At 38.0% G+C, this 24,357-nt stretch overlaps 1 protein-coding gene across 1 annotated transcript in view; it reads left to right on the top strand.

The window, feature by feature from the left end:
- rngtt (RNA guanylyltransferase and 5'-phosphatase) overlaps positions 1–24,357 on the top strand; it is a 131,845-nt gene that overhangs the window by 26,645 nt on the left and 80,843 nt on the right. Inside the window, exons 9-10 of the mRNA XM_033991028.2 lie at positions 7,194–7,329; positions 14,544–14,615. Coding sequence (XP_033846919.1) covers positions 7,194–7,329; positions 14,544–14,615 — 208 coding nt within the window. The remainder of the gene's footprint in view (positions 1–7,193; positions 7,330–14,543; positions 14,616–24,357) is intronic.

Genomic DNA, 24,357 nt, shown 5'->3' with positions numbered 1-24,357 from the left:
CCCCATAGGGGACATGCCGATGTCATTTATACATTTTACATGTTCATTGTAATTCCACATCTTGTATTGAATGTAAACTTAACAAAGGTACCACAAAGGGTCATTTTGCTGCTCCAAGTGTGATCCCAATCTCATAACACTACAGCTACACATTCTTCTCTTTGAAGGAGCCATTACATGGACTGCTGAGGAGTCGAATTGCTTTGCAACTGCAATGGATAGTGTCTTTTTCTTATACAAAAACAATGGCCCACAATATGTTTACAAAATAACCTAAAGAAGACAATTGTCAGAAGTTCTGTTGACATAACTCCTCTCCTTTACTTTATAGAGGTGCCAATAACTGTGGCACTCATACGTACATGAAACTATTTTGTTTTGCTTATTGTCAGTGTCAATGTTTTATAGTCTGGATCATGTATGCCCAAAAAAAACAACAAAACACTAAGGACAATTTCCCAGGATAATTAGTTAATATTTGCCAGTGATGCCAATATCAGTGGATACTGTACATATGGTTTGACACAGGTAACCACATGGTCTCCTTGGAGACTGCAACCTTCACTTCACTTGTAAGACTCAAGAGCTCAAACAGCACTATTTCCATTGTTGTGTTTTGATGAAGTGTGTCTGGAAAAGAGATAAGAAGCCTTAAAAATGAAATGCCCCATAGGAACCTAAAAGTTTGAGAAGATGTTGTGAAGAACTTTTACTTCAGTATTGGGGTATCACAAATTGAAATGGGGAAAACGTGATTAATACCTTCTCAACTTTAAGAAGCATTTGCTAAGGGCATAAACAATAACAGTAAATCTAAAAATAAAGAACAAAACAGATTGGTTTGGTTGATGCCATATTTAACCCAACACTTCAGAAGAAAAACATGAATAACTCCATTGACACAGCTACAGCGCAGTTCTCCTTTTATTACATAATCGGTGCAAGGAGCTGTCATGTCTGTCACACATTTCATCCCAGCATCTTCAATGTGTTGCTTTTGTACTATTTTCTGTCTATCTCAGAATTATTTGCAGTTAGGCAACATACTGTCAATCTACCCATAGAATTGTTTTGCACCCAAGTCAAATTTTGATCAAGCAGTAATATTATTTTTGGGGCATTTATATAAAGGTGCTACAATATGTCTACAATATTCCGGAGTATGGCCTCCATACATATTCCAGAGTACCTCCACGGAGACAAGTAGGTGACCAGGCCAAGTTGCAGAGAAATGACCCCACTCACAGTAACAATGCATGTTTCCATAGTGTTTTTGAACAAGGAAAAAAATGGCCATACGGTGAAACATTCAAGGCTAAGCAATAACATCCCCATGGAGATGAGCAGATAGCGAACCTTCTATCAGAAAATTTGCATTGTGCACCTTTTAATGTTAGATTGTCATGGATGACTGCAAACTCTAATGAGACCATAACCAGTTTGAAAACCACCACTATACTTTACTCTTGTCATCTGGTACAGCTTTCCGCTATTCTTTGGCAGCTTGTCAAGTCCGACTTTGAACCAGCTGGTTGTTACGGCTCCTTTATTACACCTAATCCCTTACTCTCTAATGATTCAACACAGCAGGTAGGAGAAGCTAAAAGCGGCTCAACTAACTTTAACCTATTTCTTTGTTGTCCAAAATGTGAAAGTTCGTTGTAGACCATGTCTTGCCACTCATTACTTTACAATGAATACACAAAAATGCTTGCTAATTAGCCTGCTCCTCTCACTGGTATTGATTAGGACACTTAACCTTTGAATTCCAACATTAACGTCGTCACCGTTGGTATTTGGCGTTCAAAGCTTAATTGGATCATAGCAGACTTGTAATGAAGAGTGCAAATTGCTAAATATGTGTATTTATATCTGTAAATTCTATTAGCACAGTACGGTTCAGAAGGCTCACATGGACAATAGCCAAGTTTAATTATTGCTACAGAAGGTGTTTATTGATAAGAAATTAATGGTTTACAGTAAAAACGTAACAATGTAACTAACAAAAATGCTGTACAACTTTCCGGGCAAAAGTAGATTGTGTCTCTCTTTAAATGTTTCTAGAGCCTTGGATCGGTGGCATTACCTGCTTGTCCCCATGGAGATAGATATGTTAAATGCCATACTGTGGAACATTCCAGGAAACCCAACACCAGAAAAAGTTTTTGTTGCGCCCCTTTAACATAATAATATTGTGATGCTTTGTGATCACCATGACATAATATTGTTCTGTTCCTAATTTATAAGTCAGTTGCTTGCATTGGACAAATTGAGCAGAGAAATTCAGCAGTGGAACCAAATCAAAGTTAAGATTTTCTAGTGAGTGAAAAGATTTGGTTTCATTATGTAATACAGACAAGAAAACTGATTTTTACTGTCTTACAAATGTGAAAATCAGAACCTTTGCAGTTATTCCTCATGTACCTTATGCATTCCTAGCATCCTAATTATTCACTGTGATGACCATGTGACTCCATAAACACACTTTACAACTTTCAGAAACCGGAGCAGAGTTTTGTCATCATGGTAAAGCTAACAACAACTAGCATGCTACCAATGCACTTCTTGATTTTTGGATAATAAACCATTTCATAATTAGATGCAGGCAATATGCAACTGACTTATTTTGACTTCAAGAGCTGCTTATACGTTGTATCATTACTGGGTCACATTTTGTGCATCCATGGAAAAAACTGGTACAGGCCCTTTAAGTCACTTGATAAGACAACTGTATTATGGAATGGAATTTTTAGTTGGATTAGTTTGCGTCATAATAGCGACATGTCCAAAATGGTATGCTCCAGGTTTTTGTGTGTTTGTATATTGAACATTCATTGAGTAGAACATCTATTTGTCTTCCATATGCTGTAAGATTAGGAATTTTATTATACACTATTTCTATCCATCCATCCATTCATCCATCCATGGTTATAATCTTGACTGTGTTGAACAGGAAGAACAGAAGCAGCATTTAGGTGTGTCTTGAGTTCAGAGCCAACTAAAGGAGGATCAATGCTTCTGTCTGTGCCCTGTCTGACTTTGTGTCTCCACTGGAAAACACTCACTCATTAGTGACTACAAAACCTTGGTGAGCACTATATGACCTGTACCTTTCCATAGTTTAACAGAAAGTCACCCTGTAAAATATGTTTATGAGAAACATTCAGAAGGTTGAATTTACACTTTTATTCACATGAAGAACCGCAATTTCTGTCAATGTACAGTAGTTGAGTAAAATTTGTTTGCCCCAGTACAGACATATTATAAGAGCAACTCTTGGGGTCAAAATAAGTCGGCCTCTCTGTATCTTATTATAAAGCATTTTTGCCATGAACCAGAAAGTCACACTGGTGCTGATAGCATGCTAGTTGTTTTTTAGCGTTATGTCAAAACTCCTTTCTTTCTTCTGAAAGCTGTATAATAAATTTATAAACTCATCACAGTGAAGAATTAGGATGTTCAGAATGCATTAAGAAAATGAGGAATAGGTTTGCACTACTGCAAACATTAATGTCAAACTTAAAAAAAACAAAAGTTGGAAGTAAACAAAAAGCTCTTGGAGGTAAGTGTCTTGTTAGCTGGTCCTCGTGGTTCACTAGCCTATCTAAATTAAACTTGATCTAGATTAAACTAAATCCTGACTCGTGCTTTAGAGCTTGACTTATTTTGACAGATTTTTCAACAGCCTCACAGTCACTGCTCTCAACTTTTAATATCCCCTGAGGTGAACGAGCCTCTGGGTGGAAAAGCAATTTTCCGCTTTAACTTGGTTTGGTTTTCACAGAAGCCAGGACGAAGTAACACATACAGGGACACACTGTAATGAGCCTGACTCCAGGATAGTGCAGGGATGGCTCCAAAAACATTTGTTTCCATTTTACTCTAGACAAATTGAAATGGCCAGTTGCCCTTGGAAGTGGCCTCATTGGTGACAGACCATAGTCTTGGATGTGCCTTGAATCACCAGCTCAAACAGCAATGTCCCCAGACAAGAATGGATGCAAGAATGGATTCAGCGACAAAGTCCGATTTGTTTTTTGTAGGTTTTTTCTCAGGGAGCTTTAGAGCTGTTACTTCTAGATAACTTAAAATTAACCTAAAACACTGAACTATTTAATTTAAAAGGTTTGCAGCGGTCCAAGTTATTCCTCGAGGCAAGGCAAGTTTATTTGTATAGCACAATTGTATAGTACAATGTAATTCGAAGTACTTCACCGAATAATAAAGACATTAAAATCACAATGCAAATGAAACATAAATAATCTCAGTTAATCATAAATAAGACTGAATAAAATAAAATGAACATTAAAGGAGAAGAGTAAATGCTTTTCACCTTTAGAAGACAAGGCAGAGGTTTACTGTAACGGTAATGCTAACAAGAACTTGCATGCTAACCACACTACTCCTGATTGTTGTACGATAAAAAGCTTTTGTAATTAAATGTACACAGTACACTGTGGACATATTTTCACTGCAGGAGCTGCTCAAATACATTGGAAAAAAAAGCTCTGGTGCAGGCCCTTAACTGACATTAGCGTTCACACAGCAACAGTAGTCTCTTACACTGCATTATTTTTAATGCCATAATCTGTATGTATTTATTTTTTCATGCTTTATTTGACGCAACAGTAGCGTGAAATTGGGGTGAAGAGTGAAGCAGGCATTCTCCAAGTTGTTGCAGCCGAGTCTCAAACTCACAATGCTGAGGCTGGCACAAAGCCTAGCACATGTCCTACCAAACTCCTTACTCATAGTATTACTTGCACTGTGGATTAAAGTAGGCATTAAAATAGATACCGCACATAGTTTGTTATAGCAGTTTTATTTATTCTCCAGCACATTAGTTAGCATTGCAATTATCTTTTTTTGTCTGTTGCACATTCGAAAATGAACTTTCTCTTTACTTACTCTGAAATATTAAACATTGAGGCAAATATTGGATATTTGTACTGTTTTCACCTGCAAACCAAAGGATTATAGGCTCTCTGCAAATCACCTCGCCCTCGTGATGTATGCAATTTTAAGATAGAGTAATCTTCTTCCTGTTTGTGCCAGGACAAGGCTGCTAAGGGAGGTAGTAATGGGAAATACAATTGGTTTTCCCCCCGTGCTTAAGTAGTCCACATATTTCCACAGTTCCAGATATGAGGCACGGTTTGCGAAATCAAGCAACTTCTTTTTAAGGCATGACTTCAATATTTCAGGCAATAAAAAATTCCGACAGCATAGCCACGCTAGCAGTGACTAGACACATTTTGTGCTTTGTATTTTGTCCCAAAATTACACAGTCTATGCTGATAACTGACTGAGCCCAACTAGATTAAAGGGAAAGTTTTTGCTTTGGTAAAACATTGAAATTGGAAGCTTGTTTACTTCTTTTCAAAGCCTATTAACAGGGCTTGAGAATGTGAACAATTTGGGCACATATGGAGTTCAAATTTTGCCTGGTGCAACAAACTTCCTTGGTCATGCCGGTGCACTTGCCAGATCCTCATCAAACCCTTCTCATGTGTCCTCTCTCCTCATTATAAACATCGATTAAATTATATAGAACACACTTAAATGTTTGTTTTATTTGACAACTAAAAGAAAAAAATGTTAATTCACTTGCTCTCGCCTCACCTCGGACTACCTCTGACCAGATCTATAACGCCAGTCCGATCGACCGAAGTCAATGCGTTCAGGTCACGCTCTGGTACACAGAGCTTAATTCATCTCATAAGTTTGGCTTTTTTCATCTACTCTACACTGCATTTAGTTACTTAAATCGTTTGAGACTGCTGTTACATAAGGTGAAAAAGAAAATAAAACTAGGCGGCAAAAGTCATCAAAGATCAACAACTAGTACGAGGGCTCACTCTGCACGTGCTATAGCGATCTGTAACAATACTTAAAAGCACAGACCTCTCACTCTGACTAATTTGTGAAGCTAATCTTTATTTCATAGCTCGCTTATCTCAAATATGATACTAACTATATCAGCTTTAATTGGTATCTTAAAAGGTAAATTCTTAATATTTTGGGATCAAATAACTCTGAATATGTAAAACTATAGTCATTATTGAAATACTATTTAGTTTATTTTTTTCTTTGATAAGTATGGTCAGTGTAGCATAGAGAATAAATAGAGAATATATGTAGGGAATAAATGTACATCGGAGTAAAAGTATCCATGAACTAATATATTCAGCCCTTATTGTTGAGGCATTTTATGATGGGTTAAATAATTGACAGGCATTGGTGCACTCAAATCATGTTCCGGGGTACCCAAATGTAAATTTTAGATGCACTGGTCCACCCAACTCAAACTGTTACGGTAGTCTGGAGCCCTGATTAAAGCTTGTTGTATTTGAATTGAAAGCTGTAAATTGCCAACTCTCGTAGAGTTTATGAGTCTCCAAACAGTGATTTTTGTTGCCAAGAAAGCATTACAAAGTCAGCTTAACAGCTATTTTCATTTCCTAGAGTCGCATATTTAGCTTATTGCTTATTTAAGCATGAGATTGCACAATTACACTGCACAATTCTGGCTAATTCCCTATTTTAACACAATCTTTCTATGTTCTAAAGGCAAATGAAAGTTGGATATTTTGGGTACAAGTTGAAGCTTTTTCATTGTAATAAATGCATTCTTAACATAATGTCATTATAATGTATTCATTTTATGTTGTCAATATTAGGGAAGGGCACATATGGATTTTTTTAACCGATATCCAATATTTGGCCTGCTGCTGTGGCCAACAGCAGATATCTGCAGATTCTGATATTTAGCTTTCAAAGTTCATAGCACGGCTCTGACAACAGTCGTACAACACTTTTATTTCCTTTTTACTCATGAGTCTGTTCAGAAAGAAGAAATCTAATGCACTGAAGACAATCTGGAACTAATAGGCATGCAGAGAATGTGGCAGTGCCAAAAAATATCGGCCTTGAATATTGATATTTGCTGATGCCAATATCAAATTGGTAGAAATTAAACAATTTTAATGACACTTTAGTGTTTGGTTTGAACAAGGATTAAAGGTGCAAGAGCCCCACGTTAATCGAGTAGTTTTACAATAAGATGTGTTTGACCTGTTAATCCCCTGGCACTCTCAAACCCAGTTGGCGAGGCTCTTTTCCTGATATTTATCTTAATGAAGCCTTGTGCCTGGTCTGACTTCCTCCTATTAAAGCCTGCTTTGCCCTCACAGGTACATGATGCTCATCAATGGAAAGAACCAAGTGTTCATGGTCGACAGAGACAACAGCATCTTCCACATAGGCAATTTGGAGTTCCCCTTCCGTAAAGATCCTCGGGTCCACCTCTCAAACACACTGCTGGATGGGGTAAGTCAAGATCCTTCCATTCTTAAATACTGTAGATCCGATCTTTGACTGCCGTGTAATGTTACTGAAAGGACAAATACAATCTCTTCCAAAAGCTGAACTATAATGCACTTTGTTATTTTGAGTGACACTATTGCTGTTAATTTAAATGGCAGCAACAATGAATCTGATATTTCCATTCTAATAAAGTAACTATTTTGTCATTGAAGTGGTTGTTGAAAATATGTAAGCTCCCAGGTTTAACCATTTCACTAGTAGGCTTGACACGATTATTGCTATTGCTTTGTTAAAATGCAGATTTTTGCTTTAATATTGTAAGTTCTAGGGTGTAGTCACTAATGGAAATTATCAGGTTCAACATCTGGGAATTTACATTGTGCTTTGTCAGTCAAGTAAGAAAAAAACTGCTCTTACCTCCATCTGGGACTGTGCCATCATATATATTATATTCTAGAATCTGAAAACCACCAATATTGACTTATTTCATTCATACGGTGCCCTGCTGGGGATCCTGTGATGATATCTCAGCATTCTCTTTATTTCATTCCTCATCCAGCACACACCCTAATATTTTGTTGGACCACCTTTAGCTTTGCTTACGGCATGCATTTGCTGAGGCATTGTTTCGATAAGCTTCTGCAATCTCACAAGATTTATTTCCATCCATTCATTTTTCACCAAGATCTTGCATTGATGATGGCCTTCTTCAGCACATCCCAAAGATTCTCAATGGGGTTAAGGTCTGGACTCTGTGGTGGACAATCCATGTGTGAAAATGATGTCTCATGCTCCTGAACCACTCTTTCACAATTTCAGCCTGATGAATCCTGGCATTGTCATCTTGGAATATGCCTGTGCCATCAGGGAAGAAAAAAATCATTGATGGAATAACCAGGTCATTCAGTATATTCAGGTGTCAGCTGACCTCATTCTTTGAGCACAGACTGTTGCTGAACTTAGAGTAATTATCCAATAGGAGGCTCATACCCATTTGCTTAGTTAAATCTAGGTGGCGACTTCTTTTTTTGGCCAGGCAGTGTATGTGGTTTTTTTGTATTGAGTGTGGGGAAATTATTACAGATGCTCATGATTTGTTATTAAATCTTTATTATTATTTTACATTTAGAAATCTTTTCGGGAAACTATTTCTTTATTGTCATTTTTGTAAGTGGGATGAAGTAGTTTCAATAATATAATTTATCATGATATTTTTATTTAGCAATATATTGGACCTCAAAATGTGTGATTTTTGCCATTCCTACTCGCATAGTTAAATTAAAGGTCCTATATTACGCAAAATTGACTCTTTAACTTGAGCTTTAAGCCATGTTATAATGCTGTCACATTCTCAAAAACATAACTTGAGTTGTGTTTTGTTTCATTCACACATTCCTTTATCATTAATCTGTCTACATCCTCAATACTTAAAATGTTTTCATTGTTTTCAAGTTTGAGTAGAAATGGCAAATTGCAGGTCTGAAATTATCCAAATGATAGTGAATGTACATGGAGTTTAAAAACACAGTGGAGCACTTTCTGTATTATTGCATGCACAAGGTGGAACGGAGTGTTTTCTGTTTGAGAGAAGAACTCAGCCTAAATATGCAGGATTTGTATATTAAACATGCCCTTTAATCTTAAGGTTAAATTATACTTTAGTGTCCTCATAGGGAAATTTGTCCTGCACTTTGACTCATCCTTCATTGCCGCTGGGGCATCTCTTCAGGAGCAGTGAGCACCGTTGCGCAGCTTTCAGGACCCATCTCCATTATTTTGTACTAGGCTAGGACTACTTCAGCATGCATAGTTAAAAAATGCAACCAAGTTTTTACAGCTTAATGTCCTCTTATCTAACAAAAATGGAACCAAAACAACAATAAATTACTTGACGTTTTAGTGTCTTTACAAGCTTTTATTCCCCCTACATTTGCTATCTTCCCCAAAAGAGAGCCGACTATGCCAAACTGCCAATGTCCCTGAGTGCTGACATTGGACTTGTCTTATCTAAAGCGCTCTCCCCTCTTCTAGCCCCCCATCTGTCAGAGCTGGCTTGTTCTTCTTTGCATCCCGGAGAAATGGCACCGCTGAAATGCCATCCCCCTGCAGCTTTGCCTGTTGTGTGTCTTGGCGGTGGTACCTGGAGACTTATGGCCTTGTAAAAACCCAAGCTCAGACATTTATTGACAAGTCGACGGAGTGTAGGTCACCAAGGCTCCCTCCCGCAGGTGTTGGATGAGTCACCCACCCTCCCGAACCCAAAAGGCTTCCGGAAATTGCTGGCCATCTTGTAGTCGTGGTTGATTAGATTGTAGTTGGGCTCATTGCCTCTGTTCCCCTTCCGGTGCTCGCGACAGATGACGGATGAGCTACTTGTCATTCTTTTCTGCTGGTCTTAGCCCTGTAAGGTTGATGCACAAAGAATCGTTTCGACAGTGATGGGGCCATGCAAAACATTATGACCACAGACAGGTGAAAGTATTGATATACATACACAATAAAGAGCAGATTGAAAAAAGACAAAAACTGACATGCATTCAATTTAAAGATAAGGGTAAGAATGGGCCTACATATAAGGAATAATACTAAATGTACAGATATCTTAAAGGAACTATAAGATTAAGATTTTTTAATTCTATAAGGCAAGGCAAATTTATTTGTAAAGCGCAATTTGCACACAAAGTAATTCAAAGTGCTTTACAGAATAATAAAGACATTAAAATCACAATACAACAAATCAAAACATAATCATCACAAAATGAACATTAAAAGAGAAGAGTGAAGAATAAAACCTTTCAGTCATATGCACAGCAGACGGAAAAACAGAACTGTTTTGAGCCTGGATTTAAACATTGTCAAAGTAGAGGCCTGTCTTAAATCTTCAGGAAGATTGTTCCAGGTTTTAGCTGCATAAAACTGAAACGAAGATTCTCCATGACTCTGGGCACCAACAGGAGGTCGGTCCCTGAAGTCCTCAGAGTGTGAGATGGTTCATATGGCAGAGATGTACTTTGATGCTAGGCCATGGAGAGACTTGTTCACAAGCAGAGCTGCTTTAAAGTCTATTCTCTGAGCCACAGGAGCCAGTGCAGAGACCTGAGCACAGGATTTATGAGATGCTCATACTTCCTGAGATTTAGATTTTAAATTCAATAAACATGAACTAGCTGTGTCTCCAGACATGTGGTAGACACGTTCAAATCAAATATAGCTTTTACTGCTAACAATTCTAATGATAATTTATTCTTAATTACAAAAAAACATCGGCCATGTTGGCCGAGTTGTTTTTGTTATCATTTGGTGTTTTGGTTTTTAAGATTATTATCAGAAACCAAAATGGGCCCCACATGAGTTTCTCATTTGGGCTGCCAATTTCAACACTGAAATCAAGTTTGTTTAAAGCTGGCAGTTGAGCAGCAACAAATAATAGACTAATTGTGGCTAAATGAATATTAAAAAATATAATGAATTTGTGTTTTAATAATCGTAATCTCTATCTGGATTATACAGATTCTCTTTGGAAAAAGATCTTTTATAACAAAGACAGCGGCATGACTATATCAAACTACATTTTATTCATTATGATCCTTTATTTAGAAGCCTTCAGTCACCATATTACAACCTTTCTCAACGCACAATAGAAATAATCATTTGGTCGACTAATTGAAAAATGAATTTCCGACTAGTCGACTACTAAAATAACTAATAAATGTTAGTTTCAGCCATACTGGCAATGCAGATTTAGTTTTGGCTGTAATACCTTTTTTAAAACTGTAAGAGCTCAGGGTACATAAAGTTTCTTTAAGATTCAGAACAATGTCAGAACAGTGCACATTTAAAAGACATATATGTAGGCACCAACTATTAGCTAACATTTAGTGTTGGTTGACACACTTTTTTAGATTTATACTATATATACATAATCTAAACGTGTATCTCCATTTAGTGCTTATAGTTCTTACTTTTTTGTGGCAATCTGTATTTTAACTTTGCCAACCCAACATTATTCTATTTTTCACCTGACTTTTTCCAAAGGTCGGCACAAGGAACTTCACTTTTAATAGGTGTTTGGCTTTTTATGTGGTATAGATGGTGGTATAAATGGTGGTATATAGTTTATATGTTAGGATATATGATGGTATACATGGATGGTATACATGGTGGTATGCATGGTAATATATATGGTGGTATATATGGTAGTATACATGTATATATGGTGATATAAATGGTAGTATATATGGTAGTATACATGTATATATGGTGATATAAATGGTAGTATATATGGTAGTATACATGTATATATGGTGGTATACATGGTGGTATATATGGTGGTATATAGTTTATATGTTAGGATATATGATGGTATACATGGTGGTATGCATGGTGGTATGCATGGTGATATAAATGGTAGTATATATGGAAGTATACATGTATATATGGTGGTATACATGGTGGTATATATGGTGATATAAATGGTAGTACATATGGTAGTATACATGTATATATGGTGGTATACATGGTGGTATACATGGTGGTATACATGGTGGTATACATGGTGATGCTCCTTTCCACACAGAGACTAGACTCTTAATTGCAGCCTATTTGCACGACCTTTGAAGCTGTTTTCTTGGATATACATTAAGATGGCCACCAGCTTTGTTTTGACTGGTGTTTATTCATCTGTTGATGCTTCTGGTTCTTAGCTCGCAGAGTAGGTCTTTAGCAGTTTAAAATGAGCCCTGAAGATGCCATGTTGAGAACCAGCTGCGTTGCCAGATATGTTTCATGTTCAGCCCAAAGGGCTCGGCATGCTGCTCCGGAGTACAATGCCTAATGAGCTTCACGTTGCAGTGGTATCCTGAGAAATGCAGACCAAGTTCCTGGCGGCCTCCTTTGGTCCTAATAATATATTCATTTGCTATTTCTCTGTCTCTGCAGTGGTTCAATGCATGCATAATGATTTTATTTCATTACCACCGCCCCTCCCCGTGGGTGAGTCGTGTCGGGTTTGCCCTCTCCAGTGGCCCGGCTTTGGCAACTCAAACATGTGTATTGAAAAAGACACCATATTGCCCAATTATGGAAGCTAGCAGAGAGGCGAAATTCATGCAAAGAAGCAGATGTTCGGACTGGAATGGACCAGGCAATCTCTGCTGCATTGAGGGAAACAAATTAAACCTATTTTGGTCATTTGTGCTTCTGTTCAAATGTTTAAAGGTTCTCCGTGATCTTATTTTGCTCATGTTATATGTATTAAATATCTTTTACATTGTATTTATTATTGTAGTAGTAGTAGTAGTAGTAGTAGTAGAAGTAGAAGTAGAAGTAGAAGTAGAAGTAGAAGTAGAAGTAGAAGTAGAAGTAGAAGTAGAAGTAGAAGTAGTAGATGAACATGAACATGAACATGAACATGAACATGAACATGAACATGAACATGAACATGCTGGTGGCAAACAGTGGCTTTGGTTCCAGGCAAAGTAGTAACATTACATACGTTATATAAAGCACCTTTAATGAATTCTAATGCTTATGTTCTTGTTGTTTCATGAGATGTTGGTAGAAAAAAATATCTAGAACTACCTATAAAACATTTGCAGTTAATCAGTTGAATCAATGAATTGTGATGATTACACTTTGTCACAAAATGGCCTGTCAGTTGGAGCTTTTTACTTGTAGAATATGGCCATAACAGCCCTTTTACTGCATAGTTTTGCTACTTTCGTTTTCTCTGCTCATTCTCTTCATTTCAACCTCACCAGCAAATAACTGGTAATAACTACATTTTTTTTTGGTTAAGTTACATTCTAACTGGTAGTTTTATCCTAAGGCTATTGTCTACTTTTTGGTCAGGGCTCAGTCAAAACAACATTAAAGTTTAAAAATCCAATGTCGTTTAAAAAAAACAAAAATGACACTATAACCTGAAACTCACTTTTGCTTCTCAGCATTTCACCTTGTCCTGAATAATTGATGCGTTGAAAAGACAGAAGAACATCTTGTCTCACTAAATGTCTAATCACCTGAGCGTAGGCTATTTTGTGTATGTCATTAGTAGTATTTCCTGTTGTAACAGTCATGCTTTATGGTCCCGATGCTGCACCTGACTCGACTCCAGAGCTCTGCATAATAGATGTGCTGCTATTTCTGCTTGTGCTAGTCACACATGCTCACACCAGCTCCTCCTCACCGCTCCAGGCATCTTTCAAAGTACTGTATGTCCCCAAGAGAGGCCCCTCCCTCTGTGCCACTACGCAGGATTGCCTTTGAATTAGAGATACATAGATGTGTATGAAAGACTAGATATGTTGGAATAGTTAGATTTTGTGATAAGGCTATGATGGGCAATCAGTTGAGTTATAGAACATGATAAATGTACCTTGATTAGCCTTAATAAATCATAGACAAAGACTTAATGCATGAGGAACAAATAGTTTATTAAGAACAATTCAGGCTTAGTATTTGATGGAGAGGTTAGGAGTTAGGAATATTAATTAAAGGTACAGTATGTAACTTTCTGGAAATGGCACATCACATGCATGATTCCATGGAAATGGAAAGTTAAAACCATACTCTGGAACATTCTACATAGAGATGGGTAGGTTATATGCCATACTGTGGAAGACAAAGCATTTCCTTGGAACCATGGAGGCTCTGCTCGAGGCAAATTTAGAGCAAGGTTTGTGGAGACACAAGCTCACTCACAGTAAGGACGCAGGTTTTAAGCCTGAAGCATACTTAATAAAATATTTGTACATTTTCAGTTGTTCAAATTGTTTGTTTATGGTTTAGGCTATTAAATGTGTAGTTATTACGAAGTGATACCCAAAATGCTTATAAGGAAAAGTTCAAATTAAAAATAACAAAAAAAATTTTTTAATTTTTTTTTTAACTATTGAGTTTTTGTACTGCTACAACTTCAGACAAGACAGGGTTTTGTCGCATTACGCATTATGATGAAATTCCATAAAATTGCCTGAATATTGTCATGGATATATTAAAAGAAAAGCGATGTATTATTTTTTCTCCATCATTCAGCCCACACCAACAGGTTAATTCAGGATTCTTTTTATTACACTGTCAATCTAACTCAGATTGATAAAATAATTACAGTATATGTGTGTGTCTGATTTCCTGTCCAATCTGCAGGCCCATTCTGAACCCTTACGTCCATCTGCATACTATGAAGCCTTGACCCGACTTTCCTGTTTGTGTTGTAGGAAATGATCATTGACAAGGTGAACGGTCAGCCGGTGCCTCGCTACCTGATCTACGACATCATCAAATTCAATGTGAGTGTCCTGGCCTTTCTACATCTCGTTATCTATTCTGTGACCTACTCTGGAAATGAGATCGCAAAAGTACATGGAACAAGTGCTAAAAGCTAATGGTCTATGGATGTGAAAGGGAAATAAACAAAATATAAATTGCTCTGTATACATTGTTTAGAATTTTATAGATAAATTTAGGTTGGCTGAAGGCCCTGTATCAGATTTTTTCCCATGAATTTATGGAAAAAATGTCTTAACCCAGTACAGATATATTGTATGATTAGCTCTTGAGGTCAAGCTACAACTATAACAACTACTTGAGCTGTTTGCATCTAATTATAAAACGGTTTATTGTCCGATTATCTGGAAATGGTAAATGGTCACATTTTTTTATAGTGCTGTTCCACCTTCAAGGCATTCAAAGCACTTTACATCAAAGACCCACTCACCCATTCACACACACATTCATGCACCAGTGTACACAAACACTGGGGGCAAGATGGGTTAAGAGCCATAACGACAGCATTCATTTGTGGGAAGTGGAATCCCACGCCAACCTTCGGATCAGTGGACAGACGGTCTACCGACTGAGCCATTGTTGCCCATACAAGTGCACGTTAGCATGCTAGTTGTTGTTAGCGTTACCGTCAAAGCAAAACTCTGCCTCTGAAAGTTGTGAAAAGTGCTTATAAACTCATCGTGGTGAATAATTAGAATGCTCAGAATGCATAAGGTAGTGAGGAATAACTTCGGACCACTGCAAACTCTTTAAAATGAGCTAGCTCTGTTTTCTGTAGTGCTTCTAATCAAATTGAGATGGAGAGTTAATATTCTTTCTTTTTTATTGTTTTTTTTTTAAGTTAAAAGTTTAATCAGCTCTTTGAGATAACAGACTGAAATAAAATAAACTCATGATCAATCAATTAGGAAAAGAATCTTGATGAGTTATTTTGTCCATTGCCCCGCCTTATGTTTATACTGCCATTTCCTTGTTTAAGTGGACGTGTCATGGGAGCATCCCCTTTTAGCTGTGAGTTTATTGGCTATTTCAAATATTGATCAATTACAAACTCACATGCCACATTGTTACCCTTTGAGTGGCTAGTCACTGTTCTCAACTTTTTATTCTTACATTTCAGAGAAGTCTTTGGATTGCTAATGTGCAACCCCAGCATATTTCTGTATATATGTTTACAATACATTTTCAAAAATCCAAATTTTTCAACCAAACAATCTGAATCACTGTCATTCTTACCTCTGAACTCCTCCACTGTGCCCTCTGCTTGACCCCTCCTGTAGTCCACTGTAGCCTCCCACTGCCCTCTCACAACTGCAAAAGCTGTGAATGTCTGCCATCATTGTATGCAATTTTAGCTCAAACATGTTACCCCATAAAAGTAGTCTCCAAACTGGACAGTGGACAGAAATGGCACATTATGTTCTCATAGCTACATCATTGTGTCTGTACTGGAGAGTGGAGCATTTTTAAATTGCATATGAAAGATAGAAACTCAATTTGTAAAAGCTAATCTTGAAATGAAAATGGCTTTTAGAAATAGTTTGATTTGGAAACTGATGAACTACTATTACTATTATTGTATGGTATTTTATTAGCTGTAGAATATCAGAATAACACAATGAGTAATATTTGTCAGTGTAACAAACAAATGTCGCAGCCGTTACTGTAGCTAAACGCAGTTTTAGATTTCTATTGAATGACCTTGTTAAGTTTGAAAGCAGACATTTTGCCTCCCTGAGCCTTCCTGATCATCTGAACGAGCTTTGCTTTGTGTGTGAGGAGACTGATGTGGGCTGGGATTAGATTTCTCTCAAACCTGAAAATCCAATCCGTGCCTGGGCTCCGTTGAGGTTATCTCAGGCAGCTCTGTGCTCCTGTGTGATGACAGGGTTTTGTCAGACTGAAGCTCGCTCTGACCCGGCAGCATGTCACGCATCTGCTCCACTCTGCACTCCTGCCTGGACTCAACACAAGGTTTACATAGCCAACATCACACTGGAGAGATTTGAACTTACAATATGTTGTTGTCGGATGCACATGCTTTTATCAAAACACCCATTGACCATTTTAAATCACATCTCATCATTAAAGACGAGTTTTGCACTTCTAGGGGGTATTCATTTTTAACACATGACATAGGTATTTAGATCACCATGTTTACTTTTTATTATTTTGAAATTGCAGAAAACAACATATTAAAATGTTTATTTTGTTTCAGTTGAGTTTGCGTTGTGATGGCACTCTGAAGGGGGAGTGTCTCAGTCAGCTTGCATCCCGCTAATGAAACTACTGCACATCACATCAGATTTGTGACGTTTTAGTATGTTGTTTTGTGTCATGATTTTGTGTATTGATGAAAAATGACGTAGGCTTGTATGGTGAGTTTTGGACATATTTTTATTTTTTCTAACCGTAAGGAGGGTTTGAACAGTCCCCAGGGAGAGATCACTAGCATGGATGACATATAAAACCGTGTCGGGCATGTTCTTGTTGAGGAAATAACATGGTAGAAAGCCCCAGAAAGTAGATTTTGCATAATACCCCCTCTATAATGTACTGTAATATAATTCTAGTTATAATGCTATTCTTTAAAAAGCAATGGAAAAAGGAAAGCACATGTTTTCACAGATTAAGTGCTTTGCTCGCTTAGGCTCAAATGTTAATATAATAATGTTAATATTTATCTAATTTCCATTTTTTAATATTGTAAAAACTGAACTTTAAACATTTCTATTGATGTCATAGCAGCGACTTGACACAGAACTGATGACTTTATTACCACACCATAAGCAAGGCCGTTGATAATTGCCCCTGTGCATCTGCGCGTGTCAAATTGCTTTAATATTGTCCGTGGGCGGCAGAATCGCTCCAATCCTCGGCATTATTTTGACGTGGCCGTTTTCTTGGGAACAGCCTGAGGACAGCGTTACAAGGCTGTTAATTGCTAACACTTCTCCAAACTGTAAATGAATTCCTCCCTTCAGCTCATCTGCATGCTGCTAACGGCCAACACGCAGACCGCAGAGGACACACTCGCTCCAGCACAGCCACTGTCAAAATCCTCAAATGCTGCTCTGCTTTAGAAATGAACGCCAAATTATACACACAAAACCATTATTTTTCACTTTTCAGTCCCCGTCTTTTAACATCTACAAGAACATGGTGAACTACTTGCTTTTGTTTGATTAAAAATGCCAGTCTGAATCCAAATTCTAATATGCTGTACCAAATTGAATTTCACATGTTAGAATAATTGATTTTAGAACTGAATCATGCTGCTAGTTCCTCATATTTGTTGCATTTGGTACACGTAGTCTTTCACACTGCCTCCGGCCCTCTAGTGGCCAGATTATTGTTTCTTATACTGTCACACCAATACTGAAATTTCAAATACGATTGTAATTGAAATAATGGCGGCAAGATTAACCATAATTGAATTGAAATCGCAATCTGAATAGTAATTCTCAAAGGCAGCAATTCCTGAAGTACCATCATTTTCTCCACAAACAAAATATCCAGTCTTCCTGATCTCACACACCTGGAATCCTTGGAATACTTTATCATTTCGTACTTTGGTCTTATTGGCAAGTTTATAAATGCTTGTCAGAAAAATCACAATTATTTTTCCCAAATCATCCAAGCCCTAATGTTACTACTAGCTTGATACTGATTTTGATACCACATTGATAATAATGAAACGCAAAAATGTAGGCTCTGTAACACCCATGTAAATATATGAGGAACTAAGAAAAAAACTAATGTCCATTTGAGCATTTCTTCCTTCTCTCTCTTTATTGATGGGAGGATCACACAGGCGAGTAGGTCGATAGGACCTCCAGTGGCGCGGGGACTGTCTTGGGGAGGTACAGCCACTGCCCTCCCCCTCTTCCCCGGGCCATCACTGCCACATTGATCCAGGCCGCACACAGTATTGGCCTTCTCCATTATCTGCGCTGCTCTGCTCTCTGGCACCACCCACCACACACCAACACCAGTTTACCTTTGCCTATGGAAGAGTCACTAGGAAAGTAACAGTATTTCACTCAATGAGGGATTAGAAATGGCATAATTAATGGGGGTTAAAGTTCATATGGCAGGTTTTCATGTTTCCCACCTAAAGTATTACTTTAGGTGGGATAGTACCTGTAGTAAATATTTATAAAAGGTTTACATCAGTTAAGTTACAGTTTGTGGAAAAAAGTTGAAAAGTACAAAAAAAACAGGAGATAGTGATGGTGGTAGTGGTGGGGGGTAGTAACGGGTGTATTGTTAATTAAAATTCTTCAAATATCTCAATGAATCTAAAAAAACAAACACCATTATTGTTACCAAAAATACTTGTATAATAATTTTCGGCAATATTGTCCACCCCTAATTCTGTCCAGTCTGCATTTTTTTAAAATGACCATTGTTTTAAATTTAAGGGAATGAAATTATGGGAGGTCTATATCCTCTTTGTTTTCTATAGTCATAATTTCCTTCCAAAATTAAACTTGTATTTCACATGTATTAGTAGATCTGTAGTTGACCAAAGACATCTCCTGTGCATTCTTTAATTGACTAAAAAGAAGCAGGTCTTGGCAAAAGTGAAAAGATAGATTAGATTGCCCAGTCACTCCCAAAACTTCATCTAACTTTTTGCTGTGGTCCATGTAATTCTAAAAACGTTATTAGTCAACTAGTAATACGTTTGGCTGACTAAGAATCAGCAGGCTGATGAATCACCTAAACAACTACTACAGTCAACAACTACAGTCCTATGTATTTAGTTTTACCATTATACGGTAATGGACCAGCTGTACGTTGACAGTTTCAAAGTTTACTTGTTGGAGGGCTTGGAGGGTGAAGTCTGTCGCCTGTCAGCATCAGTCACTGTCTGCTCTGTGTGGGTGACCCGTCAGCATTGATGGACATTGCGTTAATTGCTTATGTCCTTAATTTTGGTTTTGAAAGCAAGCTGGTACACTGCCTGGCCAAAAAAAAAAAAAAGTGTGTGACCTTTTTTTTTGGTGGTGACTAATATTTAGTTGGACCACCTTTAGCTTTGATTACGGCACACAAGATGTCTCATGCTCCACTCTCCACTCATGAACCACTCTTTCACAATATGAGCCTGATATTCCTTTGTCATCTTGGAATATGCCCGTGCCATCGGGGAAGAAAAAATCCATTGATGGGATAATCTGGCCATTCAGTATATTCTGGTAATCAGCTGACCTCATTCTTTGAGCACAGACTGTCGCTGAACCTAGATCTGACCAACTGCAACAACCCCAACTTATTTGCTTAGTTAAATCCATGTGGTGACTTTTTTTTTTTTGGCCAGGCAGTGTATTCTATCCTCCAGGCTAGTGGTGACTTTAGATGTCATTCTCCACTTTTTTTTCTCCAATATTTTTGGAAGTTGGATGCTTTGGAAAAACATCTTCTTCAGTAGGTCTGTGCAATAATCACATTTTTATTGAATCAAGATTATCAATGATAAGATTGGGTGTTGTTAATTGTTAGTTTTACAGCCAATCTTCTGCCAGTAAAAACATGCAGTTTAGAGTTAGTTCCAACTTTGGAAGAAAAACAACAATGGACAATTTCATTAAAACTGAATTGAAATTAGGATTGAAAGTCATATAGGGAAATAAATCACAATTATTATTTTTCTATATCTCCCGACCCTACTGTGAAGAGGGCCAATAACCTATGTACGTGACGAATATGAGTGATTTTTCCCCCTACTTCTCTTGGACCAGTGAAGTTATGCCTGTTTTAGGAGATTTTGAATACTGCATACTTCAAACAAACAAAATGGCCATCTCAACATATCAACTGCTTAGTTTCTTAAGACAAGAAGTCTCAAACTACAGCACAACATTACCTACCTACATCAGCATAGACCTTATCAGAGGTGGCACCATTACGTACATTTTGCAGCTGTACTTTTTAAGCAGACACAAATGCGCTCCCACAGACTCAGGACGACGCAGGGCTCCCTCTCTAAGAATAGTCCTTGTAGAATCATCACTTTGTTCCCTCTGAAGTACCTCTGACGCACTCCAGCTCTTGTGTCGTCTCATCCCACCACCGGCTGCTGTCATACGCGCATCTACTGCTCCCTAATGCGCTAATAACCATCAGTAACCTTTTGCTAGTCAACGTTTTCCCTCATTTAAGCCCAAATCTGGCTGATGTAACATCTTAACATTTAAAGGTTACGGAGAAATGGTGTCGTCAGCAGAACTTGGCGGGCTCTGACGTGGGGTTTTACTTGGAGCATTCAGGCGGAACAACTAAAAATGCACGATGCCTAAAAACAGGAAAATAATAAGATGGCGCAGCACTATTATTCTTTTTGTTGTTCTTAAGTTATGTGAAGTTACATTTATTGCCTTTAGGGGGAAAACTTCACTCTAATCTTTGTGTTTTCAGTGTTCAGCAGAATATTGTGTTAGTCATGAATATACATGTATTTGTCTACTTAATCATAACTCTTCTTGATGAAAGCCTTTCCATTTGTCCTGCAAGATGTACACTAGACTGAATAAGATCCTTACATAATTTAAACCAGTATAATAAGCTATTAAAATACATTTTTCAGCCGATGCCAATGTACTTTTTGCTGTGTGGCTAATATTTGCCCCACATCAATATCATGAAATCTATAGCAAAGCCCTCAAATTTGAGCAAAGTTCTGTTTATCTATTTAAGTTCACTTTTTTTACTAGCTCCATTGCTCATCTATTTCCACTAAAAACTAAAACTCAATCCAAAGTAACTTGGATTTTTTTCCTACACCGGTTTATGAAAAAAATCCCTGATGTCACAGATACAGCCAATATTTGCACATATGATAGAAATATAAATCAAATGGAAAGGTACAGCCCTACAAAAAGACACTTACATTATGTCACGTTTCTGTTTCTCAAGTGTATGCAGCTTGTACACTGTGCTTGTGTTGGATAGGATTAAAGACTGGTTATGGTCCCAGGGGAAGCTTATTCTAATGTTGTTTATGTCACACAGAGATGCATACACTATATCATACGCTGAATTGTTGCAGTGTTTTGTTGTGCATATTTTTACATATTTCTCTGACAATGTCCTTCAGGTTTCAAGCCTTGTCTCCTAAAGCTATTCACTCTTGTTTAACTTTTAATGCAGATTTAGGTTATATATAGGTCCACATTATGTAATGCTATGTTCAGGGCAGGTCAGATTTCTCACCTTTCACATGCAAGTTGTACAGTTGAGCAATAGTTGATTATGCCACATTTAGGCAAGATGGTTATTTAACCAAAGCAGTCATTTGTGTATATTTTTGGCAGTTTGGTAAAGTTGGTAGTATCTGTCTAAATACTGTGATGATCTGTAGCCTTGCTCCCTAAGAAGCTGTCAGTAAATCCTTCATAAATGGAGATTCTACAGTTAAAAGTTCCAATGGCAAAAGTGTATTGTCTAGTTGGCCTATATCGACTTATTGTTCAATACGTGACTGATGGGACAATATTTTTGGGGGTCAGTATTTATTGCGGGGACTTTTTCTTTGTACTAGTGGGAAAATTTTGGTTATGTTTCTGTTGAGAATTATGTTGTAGAAGTTTGAATCATGAACTTCTATGATACATTATAGATACGAACTAACTACTTAAGTGTTTCATTGTGTCATTTTTCTGGTGGAGGTTCCGCTGCTTCTCTCTATGTAAATGTTATTGCTTCGGCATTAAAGCTTGCTATCATCATGGAGACCAGACCAGGCCAATTTACAGGTCATATCTGTGGAGAGGCAACCCTGTTCACAGTCAAAATGCCTGTTTTTCTAGGTGCTTTTGAGCAATAAATCCAGTTTATCATTATCATCTATTGTCTATATTTACTTCATCAATATATCGCACTCCCAATCACGCCCCTCCAAGTGTCACTGTCATTACCCACATGGGCATTGAAGTCACTCAGGAGAACAACGGAGTCCCCGGTTGGTGCACTGTCTAGTTCTCGACCGGAAAAAGGTGGTTTGCCTCTAGTGGAGGACTTCAAGTATCTCAGGGTCTTGTTCACGAGTGAGGGAAGGATGGAGCGTGAGATTGACAGGCGGATCAGTGCAGCGTCTGCAGTGATGCGGTTGTTGTATCGGTCCGTTGTGGTAAAGAAGGAGCTGAGTCCAAAGGCAAAGCTCTCGATTTACCGGTCAATCTACGTTCCTACCCTCACCTATGGTTATGAGCTTTGGGTAATGACCGAAAGGACAAGGTCGCGGATACAAGCGGCTGAAATGGGTTTCCTCCGTAGGGTGGCCGGGTGCACCCTTAGGGCTAGGGTGAGGAGCTTGGTCACATGGGAGGAGCTCGGAGTAGAGCCGCTGCTCCTACACGTCGAGAGGAACCAGTTGAGGTGGCTCGGGCATCTGCTTAGGATGCCTCCTGGACGCCTCCCTAGGGAGGTGTTCTGGGCATGTCCCACCGGGAGGAGGCCCCAGGGAAGACCCAGGACACGCTGGAGGGATTATGTCTCTCGGCTGGCCTGGGAATGTCTTGGGGCCCCACCGAAGGAGCTGTCACCCCTGTCCGGGGTGAGGGAAGTCTGGGAGTCCCTGCTTAGACTGCTGCCCCCGCGACCCGGCCCCGGATAAGTGGAAGAAAATGGATGGATGGAATATATCACACTTCAAAATTTTCTATTATTCAGACCTATTGTTTATTACGGTGTTATTCCCTGACCACTCATCTCCATTACAGGATATTTGTACTGAAGTGTGCATTGATAACAATAGCGGTGCCTTATATTTGTGTCGTGCTGTGTTGGGCTGATGAATGTTTCTCACCAGACGGCCTCGGTGATTGACACTTGTAATAGAGAACCACAGAGCTGTTATAATATTCAATCAATGCGCAGTCAATCTGTTCAAGGTGAGCTGCCTCTGCCTCTGTCTCTCTCTGCGGAGCTTGTGAAATTGGGTCGGTATAAGAGTATAGGAACTGAAGAAGCAATCTGCACTACAGGCTGTGTCCAAGTGTCCAAAAGCACAGTACACTTCTTTTTCTCATCTTTTACCAAGGTTTTCTGCTGCAAAATACAAAGTGGTCTAGAGAGTCAGGAAGTACTGTCACTTCAAAATCTCATTGTAATAAGAGTAAACATAGATAATGAGAATAGAGATAGAGAGAATGTTTTGTAATCTTTTGCAATTGTGCTACCTGCCTATAGATGGAAACTAGCACTTTTGCTATAGAGTTATTATACTAAAACTAATATCGAAACTCTATACTAATTTGAACAAATTTGAATCAATACCAAAAAGTCACATCAACAGGATAGAAATGAGTCTTTCCTGAATAGCTTTAGAATGATCTTGAGTGATCTTGAGCTCTATTGGAACACGTAAAACACCACACAGATTAGTATCTGCTTATGGACCACTATGGAACCTACCTGAACAACTGAGGTGAGGTGAGCTATAAGACTGTATGGTATATAAAAGAAAGTACTACCATTTAAGGTTCAAAATGACATTCTATTGTCTTAAAGTAAAAGTGTTTTTTGTTTTTTTTTAATTATTATTATCATCATGGCATCGGAATCTATTGAGTATCAAAATTGGGTTTGAAATTTTAGTATTGTCAGAACACTACTCTGCTATAATCGGGCATATTTACACTATAACTACTACAGACCTTCTTTAATATGGACAGGTCTTGGCAAAGAAATAAATAATTGTACAGTAATTATTCACAACTATTATTACTACAAGCTCTA

Source organism: Periophthalmus magnuspinnatus, chromosome 24, assembly GCF_009829125.3.
Source record: "Periophthalmus magnuspinnatus isolate fPerMag1 chromosome 24, fPerMag1.2.pri, whole genome shotgun sequence".
NCBI lineage: Eukaryota > Metazoa > Chordata > Actinopteri > Gobiiformes > Gobiidae > Periophthalmus > Periophthalmus magnuspinnatus.
Note: the sequence above shows the minus strand (reverse complement) of the source record. Positions and strands in the feature narration are given on the sequence as shown.